This window comes from Anabrus simplex, chromosome 3, assembly GCF_040414725.1.
Source record: "Anabrus simplex isolate iqAnaSimp1 chromosome 3, ASM4041472v1, whole genome shotgun sequence".
Classification (NCBI taxonomy): Eukaryota; Metazoa; Arthropoda; class Insecta; order Orthoptera; family Tettigoniidae; genus Anabrus; species Anabrus simplex.
Window position 1 is genome coordinate 442781267 of NC_090267.1, and position 14265 is coordinate 442795531.

The following is a 14265-nucleotide window of genomic DNA, read 5'->3' on the forward strand; positions in this document are numbered from 1 at the left end:
GGGGTAAGGGAAATATTAAGATTTAAGCAAAGTGAATAAGTTGGCTTTCTGGCTATGGAAACTACTACTGGGAAAGGTTTTAGAATTTTGGTGGAAATAAAACATCTACACCCCTTCTGCTCTACATACTGAAAATTACTCTTTAGTCTTACATAGAGAGCAATACTAAATATTGTAAGTAATGATTTATTATTTATAAAAGTACAAAACATTATCATCTCTAGGTTTTGAATTAATTACAATGAATTACATCAATTTAATTAAATTTTAAAAAAACATTTTTCATATGAATCTTATACCTACAAAATGCATTAGGCAATGAATATATTGTACTTGAAATAAACTTTTAATCAACCATGCAGCCCTATCAACATAGCTTGGTTACTTAATACACCCAGTATCTATTTTCTGCTTAAGCTGATACAGTGTATAAATCAACTCTTCATAGATTCTTCTAGAGAGTATCATCTACACATTACTCACACATTGTACATAGTTGTATACCTTTATTATATGTGTCATGTTATATTGTGTTCATTCTTAGTATCATGCCAACGGCTGTAGCCGTGTTGAAACACCGGATCCCGTGAGATCTCCGAAGTTAAGCAACATTGGGCGTGGTCAGGAGTTGGATGGGTTGCCACGAGCTGTTGGTGGGGGGTAAGGGAATGGAGGAGCGGAAAGGAACTGGCCACTCTACCGCACGTAAACTCCGGCTCGGGAACACCTCTGCGGAGGTTCGGACCTGCCTTCGGGCAGAATAACCCTTACCTTACTTAGTATCATAGCACTCGGTCCACAACCGTTATGTATAACTAGGACCTACCAAATTCCATCTGATACACCATGTGTCTAAAATCAAATTGACCTACAACACAGAACATCTTATTTGTACTTTTACACCCAGACTTTTTAGCGTGTTTACTGTACTTGTATTATATATTGCTCACCAATGTCACTCACAATATTTCACTTTTATTTGTAACACTTTGAGCGCCTTAGCACCTTGCCTATTTCAACCACACATCTTATTGTAAATTATATATTCATAAGGTTCTTACTGATTAGAAACATGTTTTAGGATTTTATCATATATTGTGTATCTTTAAATATGGCTGATAATGACCCTGTGTAGGGTTGAAACTAGTCCCATGTAATGTAAATAACATTGTAAATACAACTATGTATTGAATAGGTGGAAACCTCTCCTGTTTATAATTTATATGTTATCTCAGTTCAATACGGACCAACAACATGAAGTTCATAATCCTTGAAGGTGCAGTAGATGCGTTATAACTCTGTCACTGAGTAGCCGTAGCCTTTCTAAGAATTCAAAGGCTCGCATGTTTTGATGCCATTCTGCAGAGTTGAGAAACGTTTTTGTAGAGGCTAATAGAACGTCATTCTCTCTTCACTATGTCCCGAGATCCGGTGACGTTACACACAGGCACTGTACAACCAGTTGCCACGGCTAGCGATGTATAATAAAGAGGCGATCGTTTATTGTCAACGAGTTTCGTGTGTGCATGCACGTGCAGGGGTGAAAAGAAGCAGCGTGGTTACCGCGGTAGTTGCCAGTGGTATTTATTACTGTTAGGCTGCGAATGCAAGATAACCTTTGATTTTTCGCATGAGATTCTGAGAAAAAACCCATCGTCTTGGATTCGGAGAAATATGGTATCACTTCAGAGGCTTCTGTGGCAAACATTTCAGTTTTCTTCTTCAAATGGCATCACCTAACCTAACCGTATATGTATCATGAAAACATATTTGAAACGCACGTAGAGCAATGATAACTTCCTCGCTAAAAATTTACATGTGAAAAGCCTTTCCGAAATTTAACTTGACGCGATAAAATATGAACTATCCTCTGAAATCAGTAATGTACTCTACCATATCTTGAGGTGTATTACATTCTTACTTAATTTCAGTATATAACATTAAAACAAAGAGATTGTTTACTTCAGCCTTTATGTTTTAACGAGTTAACAACTGCTATCTGCTACGTTATTTACGCATTTATTACGAAAATGTGTTATCCTCTTTCAGCAGTCGACAGGTATTACTAATCGACTCCAACATCGCCTTCGAATGTCGACGATAGAGCTCGCGAATGCACTTAGTGAGAAAACTATATCGTACCGAAAATGATCGATTACATTTTGTGGCAAATGTGTCAGTTTCCTTATTCAAACAGCGTCACCCATCCTAACTTACCCGTACTATACGTATGATGAAAAAACACTTCAAGCACCTGTAGAGAAATTATAACCTTCTCGCTACAAATTTACATGATAATAGCCTTTCCGTAATTTAACCAGACGCGAGAAAATATAAACTAACCTCTGAAATCAATATGCACTTTGCCATATCTCGAGATGAATCCCAGTCTTAATTGCAGTATTTAGCATTAAAATTAAACGATCGTTTAGTCAGCCTTTATTTTTAACAAGTTAAGAACTGTTATCGGACAAGTTATTTACGCATTTATTATGAAAATATGTTCTCTTTCATTTCGAATTGTCTTCACGGAACAGCAATCGATGGGTATTACTAATCGACTCTGACATCGCCTTCGAATGTCCACGAGAGAACTCGCTAGTGGACATAGCGAGGAAACGATACCGAAGGTAATCGATCACATGCAACATAATTGCTGGGGTGCATAAATATCGGTAAAGGGAAAAAAATAGTGCACGCTTTATCGCTCATAATAACGGATACGTCAGTGATAGGGCTCTCGCTGTAACTGAAGGATAACACACTTTTTAGTATAGGAATTTTAAAGGGACAGCAAAAAAATTGTCATTACAACAGGGTTCTCGTTATATTCCGTCTCGCTGTAGCGGACTACTACTGAATTTACCCATAGTTATCGTATTTTTTTTTACACTAGGATTCCTATAAACTCCCAAAAGTACAGAATCTATTTTCTTAAGGGGGAAAAAAATTAAAAATTTGCAAATTTACTGCCTTCATAGGATGTGCGATGGAATGTGAGAGAGAATCCTTTGACCACACATTTCTTTCCATAATGGTTTCAACGTTTCACTAATTCAAATAGGTTGGCAGCAAAACTGGGGTAGGAAAATAGTTAGGACCAGGAAGGAAACAGTTGTGGTCTTAAGGTACAGCCCCGAACGTCGGCCTGGTGTGAAAATGGAAAACCACAGAAAACCATCTTCATGGCCGCTGACAGTGAGATTAAAACCCACGATCTCCCAAGTAGACTTGTTGTTTGAACATAATGATCATCATCTTGCCCAGCTTCCAGCCAATGGCCAGGTCTGTTTAGAACTTAAGCCTCTCCATTGTCATTTTGATCCAGTTCTGGGCCTCCTGGTCTCCTGCCTTCCATTCCTATCTAATGCATCCTTCTGGGTACCCTCTTCTTCCCCATTCTCTTTGTGTGTCCACCAAAGCCTTTAATTCCTCTATCTTATCCTACAATGGTTCCACAATTTCTAAACGTCTAATTTCGTATCTTATCAATTTTTGTTACACCTATTCTACCTTTCAAACATTTCATCTCATTAGCCTGGATCCTGCTTATCTCTCTTCCCCTCATTACCTAAGTTTCTGAAGCATATGTCAGTATTGGGATATAATATGACGGTTATATCACACTTTTGCTGTTTGGGGGACATCTTTACTCCACAATAAGCTTCTAACTCTTTTGAGGAATATTTCTACTTGTCTTCCCAACTTATTTATTCCCTTATAATTTCTTCCATTTTCCTGTACTCTAAACTGCCCACCTTCCTCAGTTGTTCTCCACAATTCATTACACCAGTTGTTCATCTAACCTCCTTCCTGGCTGTAAGCACAATCTCACTCTTCTTTATACTAAATTTCATATCATATTCTTGTACTATTTCACCTAATCATCAAACTGCTTCTGAACTTCCTTCTCCCTATTTCCCCACACCATCAAATTGTCAACAAACTATTGCTTTCATCTTTTCTTTCCAAGCTTCCTCTGACACTCTCGTCATTATATCATCCATTACTGCAATGAGAGGAAAGCAACGGGAAACTACCTCACTCCTCATTTCCCTAGTACACCACTTCAGTGATGCCTAGGCCATCTATGACAGCTGATGGTGGAGCTGTTGAGGATCCAACCAGCCTTCGGGCTGATGACTAAACATACACATACTGCAATGAGAAGTAATGGTGAGAGTCCACTACCTTCACACAAATCACTCTCCCTTGATACATCTCTTGTATCCTCCATATAGTTTGTTTCCCAACTCCTTTGTTTTCCAAGGCCTCCCATATCTTGCTCCTACATAGATTATTATATCCCTTTTCTATATGCAAGGAGGCCATCAGTAGATCTTTTCCATATTCATAATGTCATTTTTGTACCTGTTATACTACAAGATGAGATCTATTGTGGACCTTCCTGATCTGCAGCCATACTGTCCTCTTGGACCTCCTCCTACTTTAGCTTGAACCTGTCTCTCTAGAAACTCCCTGATAGTTTTTACACTCCCTTCTTCCAGTCTTCTGAAGTCTTCTTCTCCTTCCATACAACTCTCATCGTCCGAGCACTACCATCTCCAGTAGAATGTTAATTCTCCACTTTTGGAGGGACCGCAAGAAAAAATGTACAATATGGGAAAATGGAAAATCCCATAACGAATTAAATCCACCAAAAATTTGGCTTAGCATCACAGTAATGTAATATGTATAATTATAATCATACAAACACTCCTAAACCAAATCAAACTGCCAAGCGACTGCTGCTCAGCCCGAAGGCCTGCAGATTATGAGGTAATGCATGGTCAGTGCAATGAATCTTCTCAGCCATCATTCCTGGCTATCTAGACTGGGGTCGTCATCTCTCTGTCACACAACTCCTCAATTAATTGTAGTCACGTAGGCTGAGTGGACCTTAATACTGACACCCCCCCCTAAGGGCCCAGGATAGATAAAACAGTTTACCTCATATCCAGGTAAAAATGACTGACCTTGCTGGGAACTGAACCTGGAGTCTCCGAGCAAAATGAAGGCAAGCTACCCCTAGACTACAGGACCAGCTTCAAAATTTCTACCTATGTAAATTACACAAGTTAAAAATCTTGATACTTTAAATTCAGTTTTACTAGAAACTTCATCAGTTTCCCATGAAAACTTATTTCAGGTCAGCAACTTTGATCAGTCAAGCTCATCAATAAATATAATACTAAACAATGCTAAGCTGTACAAATCGATCGCAACTAGTTTTTAACCCATCAACTGCCACAATCACCATTTGGGGATTTTTTTGCTTCACAAATGCTGAAGCTGCCATTAGGCTGGCAGAACTGTTTTGTTATTTCCATCATTGTCCAGTATTTGTTCAAGGCTAGGCATGAAGTGATTAGTGAATTGAAACAAATGCGAGTGTTATCTGTATGAAGAACACACATTTTTAAGGTTTCTTCATACCTGTACTTTTACTTTTAGAATGCTATGTCATATTATAATGTAGACAATCTGCAATTCCAAATAATATTTTGTTTCTTATAGTCTATAGATTATGTCCAATAGTATTTTGTTTCCGACTGTAGTCTTCACACTACTGTAGCAATCTTTGTACATTGCATTTATCATGTTTCTCAATTCCTTGTCAATCCCTCGGTTTAATAGGCATTCCCAAACTTTTGTTCTGATGATGATGCTTGTAGTTTAAAGGGCCCTAACATCGAGGTCATCGGCCCCTAATGGTACGAAATAAAATGGCAACAAAAAGTTCAAAATCATCCACTGACCAAAATGTCATGAAGAATGACGGATGGACATGAACCCAGAAAAAACAATAAACAAACAAAAAACAGTGGATCCGACGCAAAAAGAGATCATAAATAATAGAATTACTGACCAAGGGACCACTTATAAAGCATAATCCTGAATCGAGGATGCTTGATGTCTAAAGGGGTCCAAATCCATGTCTAAGGCCCCACAGAATGGCACATGTCGTGAGTAAAGTAGAACCATGGTATTTGTCATGTTGGGGGTACTAATCAAAAGTAGCAAAGACTCACGGTGTTCCACACAAGATGGTACTACTCACAAGTATTGTACTTCATACAGGTAACACAGACCTATGGTGTTTCTCACACAATGGCGTCACTCATAGCCAACGCAAACCGATGAGGTTCCTCACCTAGGTGTGCTAGTCACGGGTGCTGGTATTCCCGTGGTGTTCCTCACATAGTGGGTACTAATCACAGGCAATGCAGACCCACGGTGTCGCTCTTTGCTGCTACTAATCACAAACCTATTTTGTACCTAATATAGTGGTACTACTCGCAAGTACAGGCAACCCATGGTGTTCCCTGCGTGATGGTACGAATCAAAAGTAGTTTCATGGTTCTAATTTAATCATCCCTTGGTCGCCCCTTTTAGTCGCCTCTCACGACAGGCAGGGGATACTGTGGGTGTATTATTTGTCTGCGTCCCCACCCACAGGGGGTAAAGAGAGAGAAAAGAAGAAAGAAAGGATCCGCCACTTCGAAAAATGAAGTAACGGACGAAGAAAGGCACGGGCCACGAAGGGCGTGAAAATGAAAGACTCCCTAGGCCTCGAATGCTCTAATACCGTCGGGGTCAGAAAAAACAAGAGTTAACCAAGGAAGGTCGGACAGGATAGACGAAAGTGAGGAGTCTGGCACAAGTAAGTGGAAGCAATGCCAAGACTCAGCTAAGGGCCTCGTGGTCGCCAATCCACACTCCCAAGTTGAGAGCTCCTTGGGCCCCTGTTAGTTGCCTCTTACGACAGGCAGGGGATACCGCGGGTGTATTCTACATGTGCGTCCCCCACCTGCAGGGGGTAAACTTTTGTTGTAGGGATGCTATGATAAGCCTTCTCCAAATCAATAAAGGTCATTATCATATCCTTCTCTCTCTTTCTCTTTCCTTTATTTAACTGAAGTGACAAATACACTCTCCTTTCCGCACAATCTGCCAAGACTGGAATAGTGATCAAAACTGAATGAATTAACACAATGATGGAAAACCTAAGCAACAATAGATCACGAGCCACAAATTTTTAAAAAAAATCATCAAGCTTGAGAAAATTTTAGTTCATACATGTCCTTGAGCCTCAGCTGTTACATACACGCACAGCAAAAAACCAGTACAGTTAGGGAGTGATACAAACACACCTTTAAAAATAAAAATAAAGCCTTTAAATGTTAAGCTGCCAATATATGACAAGTAAGGTTTTTGTTAGTACATTTTTATGTAAAAAAAACCTTTTCTTATATTTCGACCAGTATGGTAATTAATAAAATCGTTCATCTTTTTTTGACATTCTAAGTGAGACTGTAGTGTATTTTGAACAGTGATGCTTTCTTGTAAAAGTCTGTGTATTAAATATACAATTCATGATCAACTAACTTGTAACAGTTGTGGAATCATCTTGTTGGCTGTTGAGCTGGTACCTCCACTGCTTCCAGCTACTGCTCCCACATCTGGAGCCTCCAGCTTTACCTGGAGGTCACCAGAGGGACCAAGTAGCTTGTTTGAGCCATCACTACCAGACGGAGCCACCAGACTAGCTGGTAATGTGTATGAGCACTGATAGGTACTTCGGCCACCTCGTGTACGATCTTCCCGGATTGCTAGAAATGGAAATAATAGAGAATAAAATGTTAGTCCACAAGTATTGTAGTGAAAGTGAGTTAGAGAGAAAGTAGTTTGCCATGCTGGACTGCCTTTGAAGTACTGACTTAATATAAGTTTAATGACAGACAATTAGCAAAGAAACTTCAATACAACACAGAAGATGAGTACAAGTATAGCTGATAAGGAACTAAATTTCTGTTCGTAAAATACTATGAAACTTCCCATTTTCAGTCATCGAAGGTATGTAACAACTGTCTGCATCAGCGAGGTGTCCTTATTGGGAGGGAGGTTGCCCAATCTAACAGTCAATTTATAATATGCATTATGTATACCTTCACTCTTAAAATAAAACAGATTACTTTAATTCTAAATACAATACACATGCTTGAAAATTCAAATTAGAAATTAGAAAAGGTCAAAAGAAAGGAAAATATTGTACAATTTTATATTAGACCTAAAATAAGTTATGCAATATTTGAAGTTTACGATATTAACTCACCAATAACATACAGTACAGCATTACAAACAAGTCTGACAGACTGTTTTTAGGGACACATAAACACTGCATTAAGTTTTTCTGCAAACTTGATAAATTCAGCTTTTTCACAGTTTGCTGAAACTTTATATTTAAATCCAATGGCACTCAAGACAAAACAACTGACAAAGGAGTGAAGACGAAAATAAAGTTACGGAATGTGTCGAACTGACTGGGGTAACTGGACTTCGGAACCAATCAATCAGATAACATTTTATGAGTTTCTTTATTCACTTGGTTCCAGCCATTCTCATTAAATTTCCCAAATTCATTTCCCTGAGCTCAAATAACCGACCCATTATTCCGTCGAAATGTTTGTTTTCCCTACATTACAGATATATAATTTTGCCAAATCATTAATTTTCCCGAATAAGCAAACATTTTCAAAAATAACAATTACAAAATAATTCTCAAGCATTGGTAAGCATTCTTGATCACACCAAACAAAACTGGAGTAAGGATAATGTACTAACCATAGCACCTACCTCTACAGGTGGTGTTAATTAGTACAGTGGGACAGGTTTGTATACTACAAAAGTAAATCTGCAAGAGAGGACAAAATGTAGTGGGACTGTACCAAACTGAGAGGTAAAGAATGCATCTCATGTCATCCAATAGTTCTGTCATGTACTCTAATCTTGATCGTTGTCTATAACTTTTCCCCCTCTACGGAACCCTTTATTATTTTCTTCAATAACCCATCATGCCTATTAGATGACCCCGCCGTATTTTTATTTGTATCATAAAACATCTCATCATTCGTGAGTGACGCTCCCTGCAGCTGTAGGCTGACATGCTAGGGCTAGTGAAATTAAGTTCCCTACCAAATCTTCACCCAGGCCAGTTGCCGCTGATGCATCGTGTGCGCAACGTGGTCGGGAACGCTAATTTAAATTTCTTATCGCGGGAATATTACAAACATACTAAAAAGTGATGTAAATGTGCTATCCAGATTTCTTTAACATGTGATTAATAGGAAATGGACTGGGACTTTGGAATAATGACATAATAACCAGGGAAACACACTAGAAAGGGACATTTTAACCAGTTTCGACTGTATACTAATACCAATACTGATACCAATATTATAGTTCGATACTGGTAGAACTGTGATGACTGAACAATATTTTCATGCCAGTGACGCTAGCCATTGATGGACTTTGTAACAAAAATCTAAATTCGTACATATCTCCTGTATGGTAAAAATGTATCACATATAAATGACTGAAAATTATATTTTCTATTGTTATGCACACTCTTTAGATAGAACTAATATTACCAGAGATATTTGGAAGTTAGTGAAAAATAGAACAGTAGCAAATATATCCGTTATTATTCCCTGCACGTTAAAACCACATGGAACATAAAAGATTGGAAATTACTGGTATATTTTACAAAACTTGCATAAAATACAGTGTTTTTGCTACATCTAATATGAATTGGGAAAGTAGACATTTCCTGTTTTAGCCACCGTAATACTGCAACACAACTGTATACTAATCAAATAATATATAGCCCATTGGTTATTCCCGAACATAAATAGCGAGTTTTGAGAAATTCTGTTAAGCTATTTTCCCCACAATGTTGATAAATAAATAAATAAATAAATGAATGAATGAATGAATGAATGAATGAATGAATGAATGAATAAATAAATAAATAAATCCAATGAATGAAAAAAAATCAGCTGAACCTATTTTAAACATTTTTGTACAGTACCTAGGCTTTACCTTAAACTTTTAGATGGTAGAAAGATAAGCTAGTAGTAATAAACAATCTACCAGGATCACTGTTCTTATTTCTATTTAAAGTTATACGGAAAATGTTAGTAACAGTTAAAGGATAACAATTTTTAAAAGCATTAAAATACAAACCTTCAAGTTTCATGCCCATCTTCAGACATTTCTCAAAACGACAAGCTGGACATTTTTTTCTTGTAGCAATGGTAACAGGACAGGAAGATCCACGAAGACAAACGTAGTTCTTACGATTCTGCACAGTTCTCTTGAAGAACCCTTTACAGCTCTCACAGGAGAAGATGCCATAGTGAAATCCAGAAATTTTGTCTCCACAAATCGGGCAAGGGCTGAAAATGAAACATACATAATAAAACAACATAGTTTAGACTCTAAGAAAATATTCCATACTGAAACAAAATGAGTAAGAAATGGTATATATGTCTTCTAACCTACACTTCATTATGGCAATGTCCACAGCTTGAGTACCCTTGTGGTAGAGTGACCAGTTCCCTTTTGCTGCTCCTCCACCAGCCAAGAGTACATAACAGTCTACCCATCCCAGTTACTATTATGCCCTCTGAGATACGAGTGAGGGCCTTTAAAAAAAAAAAAAAAAAAACGTAGTTAGCATGCACGCCGCAACAAGTGTGCGTGCGACCTCCCGGCATCCTTTCCATAGAAGCAGGTATCAGTTGGAGCTGTGCACCTTTAAAAGGTTCAAGATTATTGAATCACCCGTCGCATGTGAGGTACAGTTTGTAATACATTTTATGAGTGCAGGAAAGATGTTGGCTGCAAACATTCATCATCAGTTTTGTGAGGTGTTTAGTGCTAATGAAATTAGTGAACATAAAGTACGAAAATGGGCAAGAGAGTTCAAAAGTAGTCGTGAAAATATTCATGTCGAAGAACACTCGGGTCGACCATATGTGATCACAGAAGATTCACAATAACCACTCTTTCTATGGATTTTCCTCAAGTGTCTAGGTCTCCAACGTGCAGTTCTGAAGAAAAGACTCAGCATGTTGATAAAGCAAATTTTGCTCCTTCATGATGATGCAACGCCTCACACTGCTGTCCAGACTCAGGAACTAATTGACTCTTTCAGGAGGGAAGTTTTGGAACACCCATCGTATAGTAATGACCTTGCTCCAAGCGATTTCCACCTTTCTTAGGCAGTTGAAACGTCATCTTGGTGGGAAGCGCTTCAATGATGAAAGAACTGAAAACAGCTGAGAACTCTTGGCTGTCGGAGCAAACAGTAGACTTCTTTGAAGAGGGATTTCAAAACTTAGTTTTAAGGTGTGATAAGTGCCGAAATAATAAGGCAACTATGTAGAAAAATAAAGAAACTTATGTAAAACCTAAAAATGTGATTTGAAAATAAAATGTTTGGTTAATTTTATAAAAAAGAACGGCTCTTAATTAAAAAATAGCCTTTGTACTTAACTTTGGAGATTGGCTAAATTTTTAACCAGAGTATTTAGTTACAAGGTTTGTTCACCTGCGTGTGTTGTGCTACTCTTCAGAGACTTGCGCCTTGCTACAGATAAGTGACTGATCTTTGACTTCTTCTGGATTTTATGTTTTAAAATCGCGCAGTGCTAATCCCTATTGTCTTATATTGCTTCTTGAATGCTTTTGTGAAAGACTTATCCTTTAATTTTTTGTTTTTCCTATGCATTGTTTTTGTATTTTTAATCGGCTGATGATGAGCCAGATTGGTGGTCGAAATTGGTACCGTTTTTAACCAAAGAAGAATGTAACACTACATTTCTTATTTACTTGCATTGAATAGGTTGAACCACTTTATTTCTTGTTTCAGTTTAATTAAAGTATGTGGCAAACAATTAAAAAATAGACTTCTTAAAAATAATTTTCTCTTCTACATTAACATTTTTGGATTTAATTACATTATTTAATGTTCAAAATATCTAAAAAGATCAGAATCATACAAAAGAGGGAGAGAAGAAGGCACAGGACTACCATAGCTGCCTACATCTTGCTTACAAATATGCATCCATCAGATTGCAGTGAATGAAAAAGTGATATTCCAAACACCACTCTGGATTCTGAAATTACAATTGACAGGCTGGCTGTTCACTGGTTGACATTAACAGTAAAAAAATAAAAAAGTCATTAGTCTTTCGTGATAAAAAGCATGAGTTGTCAAAGAATAAAATATTAAAAATACAAAAGTTATATGACTTATAGCAAAATGTGAAATGAAAAATATCCTAATTTCTGAAACCTAACTGTATCAAGTAATATATAGAAAGACAGAAACATAAAAGGGAACACACAAGAGGATAAACAAAATGACAGTGTAGGAAGGAGCAACAAAGAGGAAAAAAGGACAAACATGAAAACACAAAAGAGAAAGGACAGTCTCCACGTCTTCATACACTGGTATTTTCTAATGGATAGGCTCTCTCCTCATCAATACCAGTTCTTTCACATTCATTTCTTCTCAGCCCCCAACAAGAAGCTTGTTTCTGTTTCTCAGTTTCAGAGGATGGGTTTCAACACTTTTTCAGGAGCCAACATGACAACTTGTCCTATGTTCCTAGCATCTTACCAACTGTTCTATTCTTGTGTTTATCCAGATATCTTCTTGCATTAAGATTGAAGCTGAAAACCATACAAGTATAGTTAGTGGGGCATAAAAGCAATAAATAACATTACTTATTATCAAGACTGAAGATCTGTCAAGATGGCCTCTCAATGAGTGTTTAAGCCTACCCTCCTGATGAAGCTGGGGAGTAGAAACAAGCTTGTTGCGGGCTGCGGAGAAATGGATGTAGAAGAACAGGGACTGAGAAGGAGAATGCCTATCTGCTTGTATTAAGATGGGGAGCTTGTCCTTTCGTGCTTTCACATTTGTCCTTGTCTCCACTTTCTGTTGTTCCCTCTTTGAGAACAAGATTAACTATGGGATAACAGATAGAAAGAGAGATTAAATATCCTATTAATTGAAGCAACGTCAGACTTGGCTCAGAGCACAAGAAACTAAATATAACCCTTGAAATGAAACATGGTGGTGGTGTTCAGGATAGGAATGGCATAAAACTCCTCTCTTATCAGCTTAGTGAAGGCAGCAGTGGTGCAAACTGCAAGTAACTTACTGCTAAACACCCATCATTTCTTTTCCCACTTTTTAGTTACCTGTTAATAAGCTGCTGTCTTGAAATGCCAGGTGTAGCAGCAAGTGTTGAATGTTGAACAAGATCTGCTGCCAGGGAAGACATCTTATCATCCAGAATACTGTCATCTAGGAAGAAAAGGAATTCAAATAAACATTTTGTTTCAGAATATTGAGGAACGGGGTACCAACTCAAAACCATGTACAAAAGCACAATTCTTAAAATATTCAAAATAAGTGGCAGAAACCTAACAACTCTAAAAGTAACTACATTGCTTTAAGATGGGTTAAGCTGTTCAGAAGGCATTCTCAACCTGGTGCTCTTTAAATGACATTTGGGTCTTCCGTCATTAAAAAAAAAAGGGGATGGGGGCAAGGGGGAGGGCCTCATGAGCACGAAAGCTCCTGAAGTTCTTGTTGAAGGTGAACAAAACACAATTTGTGAATAAAATTAAAGTTTCTTTTTTTACAGCAAGTGATAAAACTGCAACATTTCTTAGAACTTGCACACAAGCCCAGTTTTGTCTGAAAGTTGTCCAGATCTTTTGAAAGAATTTAATATTTTGAATTCTTGGTAGGAGAAGAAAATAAACAATTGTTTATCCCAGTAAATAACTCCTTTCAATTCAGTGTGAACTTCATCAGAAAAGTTAAGGTGATTCAAGAGAATAATATGATTGCTTATGCAGAACTTGAATTGGTAGATCTTCATTCATTCTTGACACTGAAATATATTTTTTTGAATAGGAGAAATTCATAGCCTTAAGGGAAAAGAAGATAAAATGTTCCAAATACTGCAAAGTACTTCTCTCAAATGTGTGGCTATGTTTGGGGGACCTAGGACCTACCTGTGCTTTCTCACTGATAAAATACTTCAACAACACAGCATAATCATAATTTACTGATTCACATCTGGAGGATTAATCATGAGTACCTAGGAGCAACTTCTCCCTGGATGTCACTGAAGGTGAACAAGGATCCCATTAACAAGGTGAATGTTTTAAAAATGTATTTACTTATCAAAGCTTTTCAATTTTATGCTGCTTGCATATGGGTGGTGGTCACAATCCTACAAAGGTTAAGAACCTCTGGTGTTTAACAATAATGTTAATTATGACTCACTAGGCTGCTGTTATGTTACCCTGGATGTTTGTGCTATATCTTTAGTTTGAAACACAAGAAACACCTTTCAACTGATTCCGAGTTTTGTCTTCTATTGAAGTTCGAATGGT

At 37.6% G+C, this 14265-nt stretch overlaps 1 protein-coding gene across 2 annotated transcripts in view; it reads right to left on the reverse strand.

The window, feature by feature from the left end:
• Positions 1-14265, reverse strand: part of Hr39 (Nuclear hormone receptor FTZ-F1 beta) — a 190517-nt gene that overhangs the window by 34262 nt on the left and 141990 nt on the right. For both annotated transcript variants that reach the window (XM_067143523.2, XM_067143522.2), the window contains exons 9-11: positions 13057-13162; positions 10027-10238; positions 7390-7613 (exon numbers count right to left, since the gene is read on the reverse strand). In XM_067143523.2, the coding sequence (XP_066999624.2) occupies positions 7390-7613; positions 10027-10238; positions 13057-13162 (542 nt within the window). The remainder of the gene's footprint in view (positions 1-7389; positions 7614-10026; positions 10239-13056; positions 13163-14265) is intronic.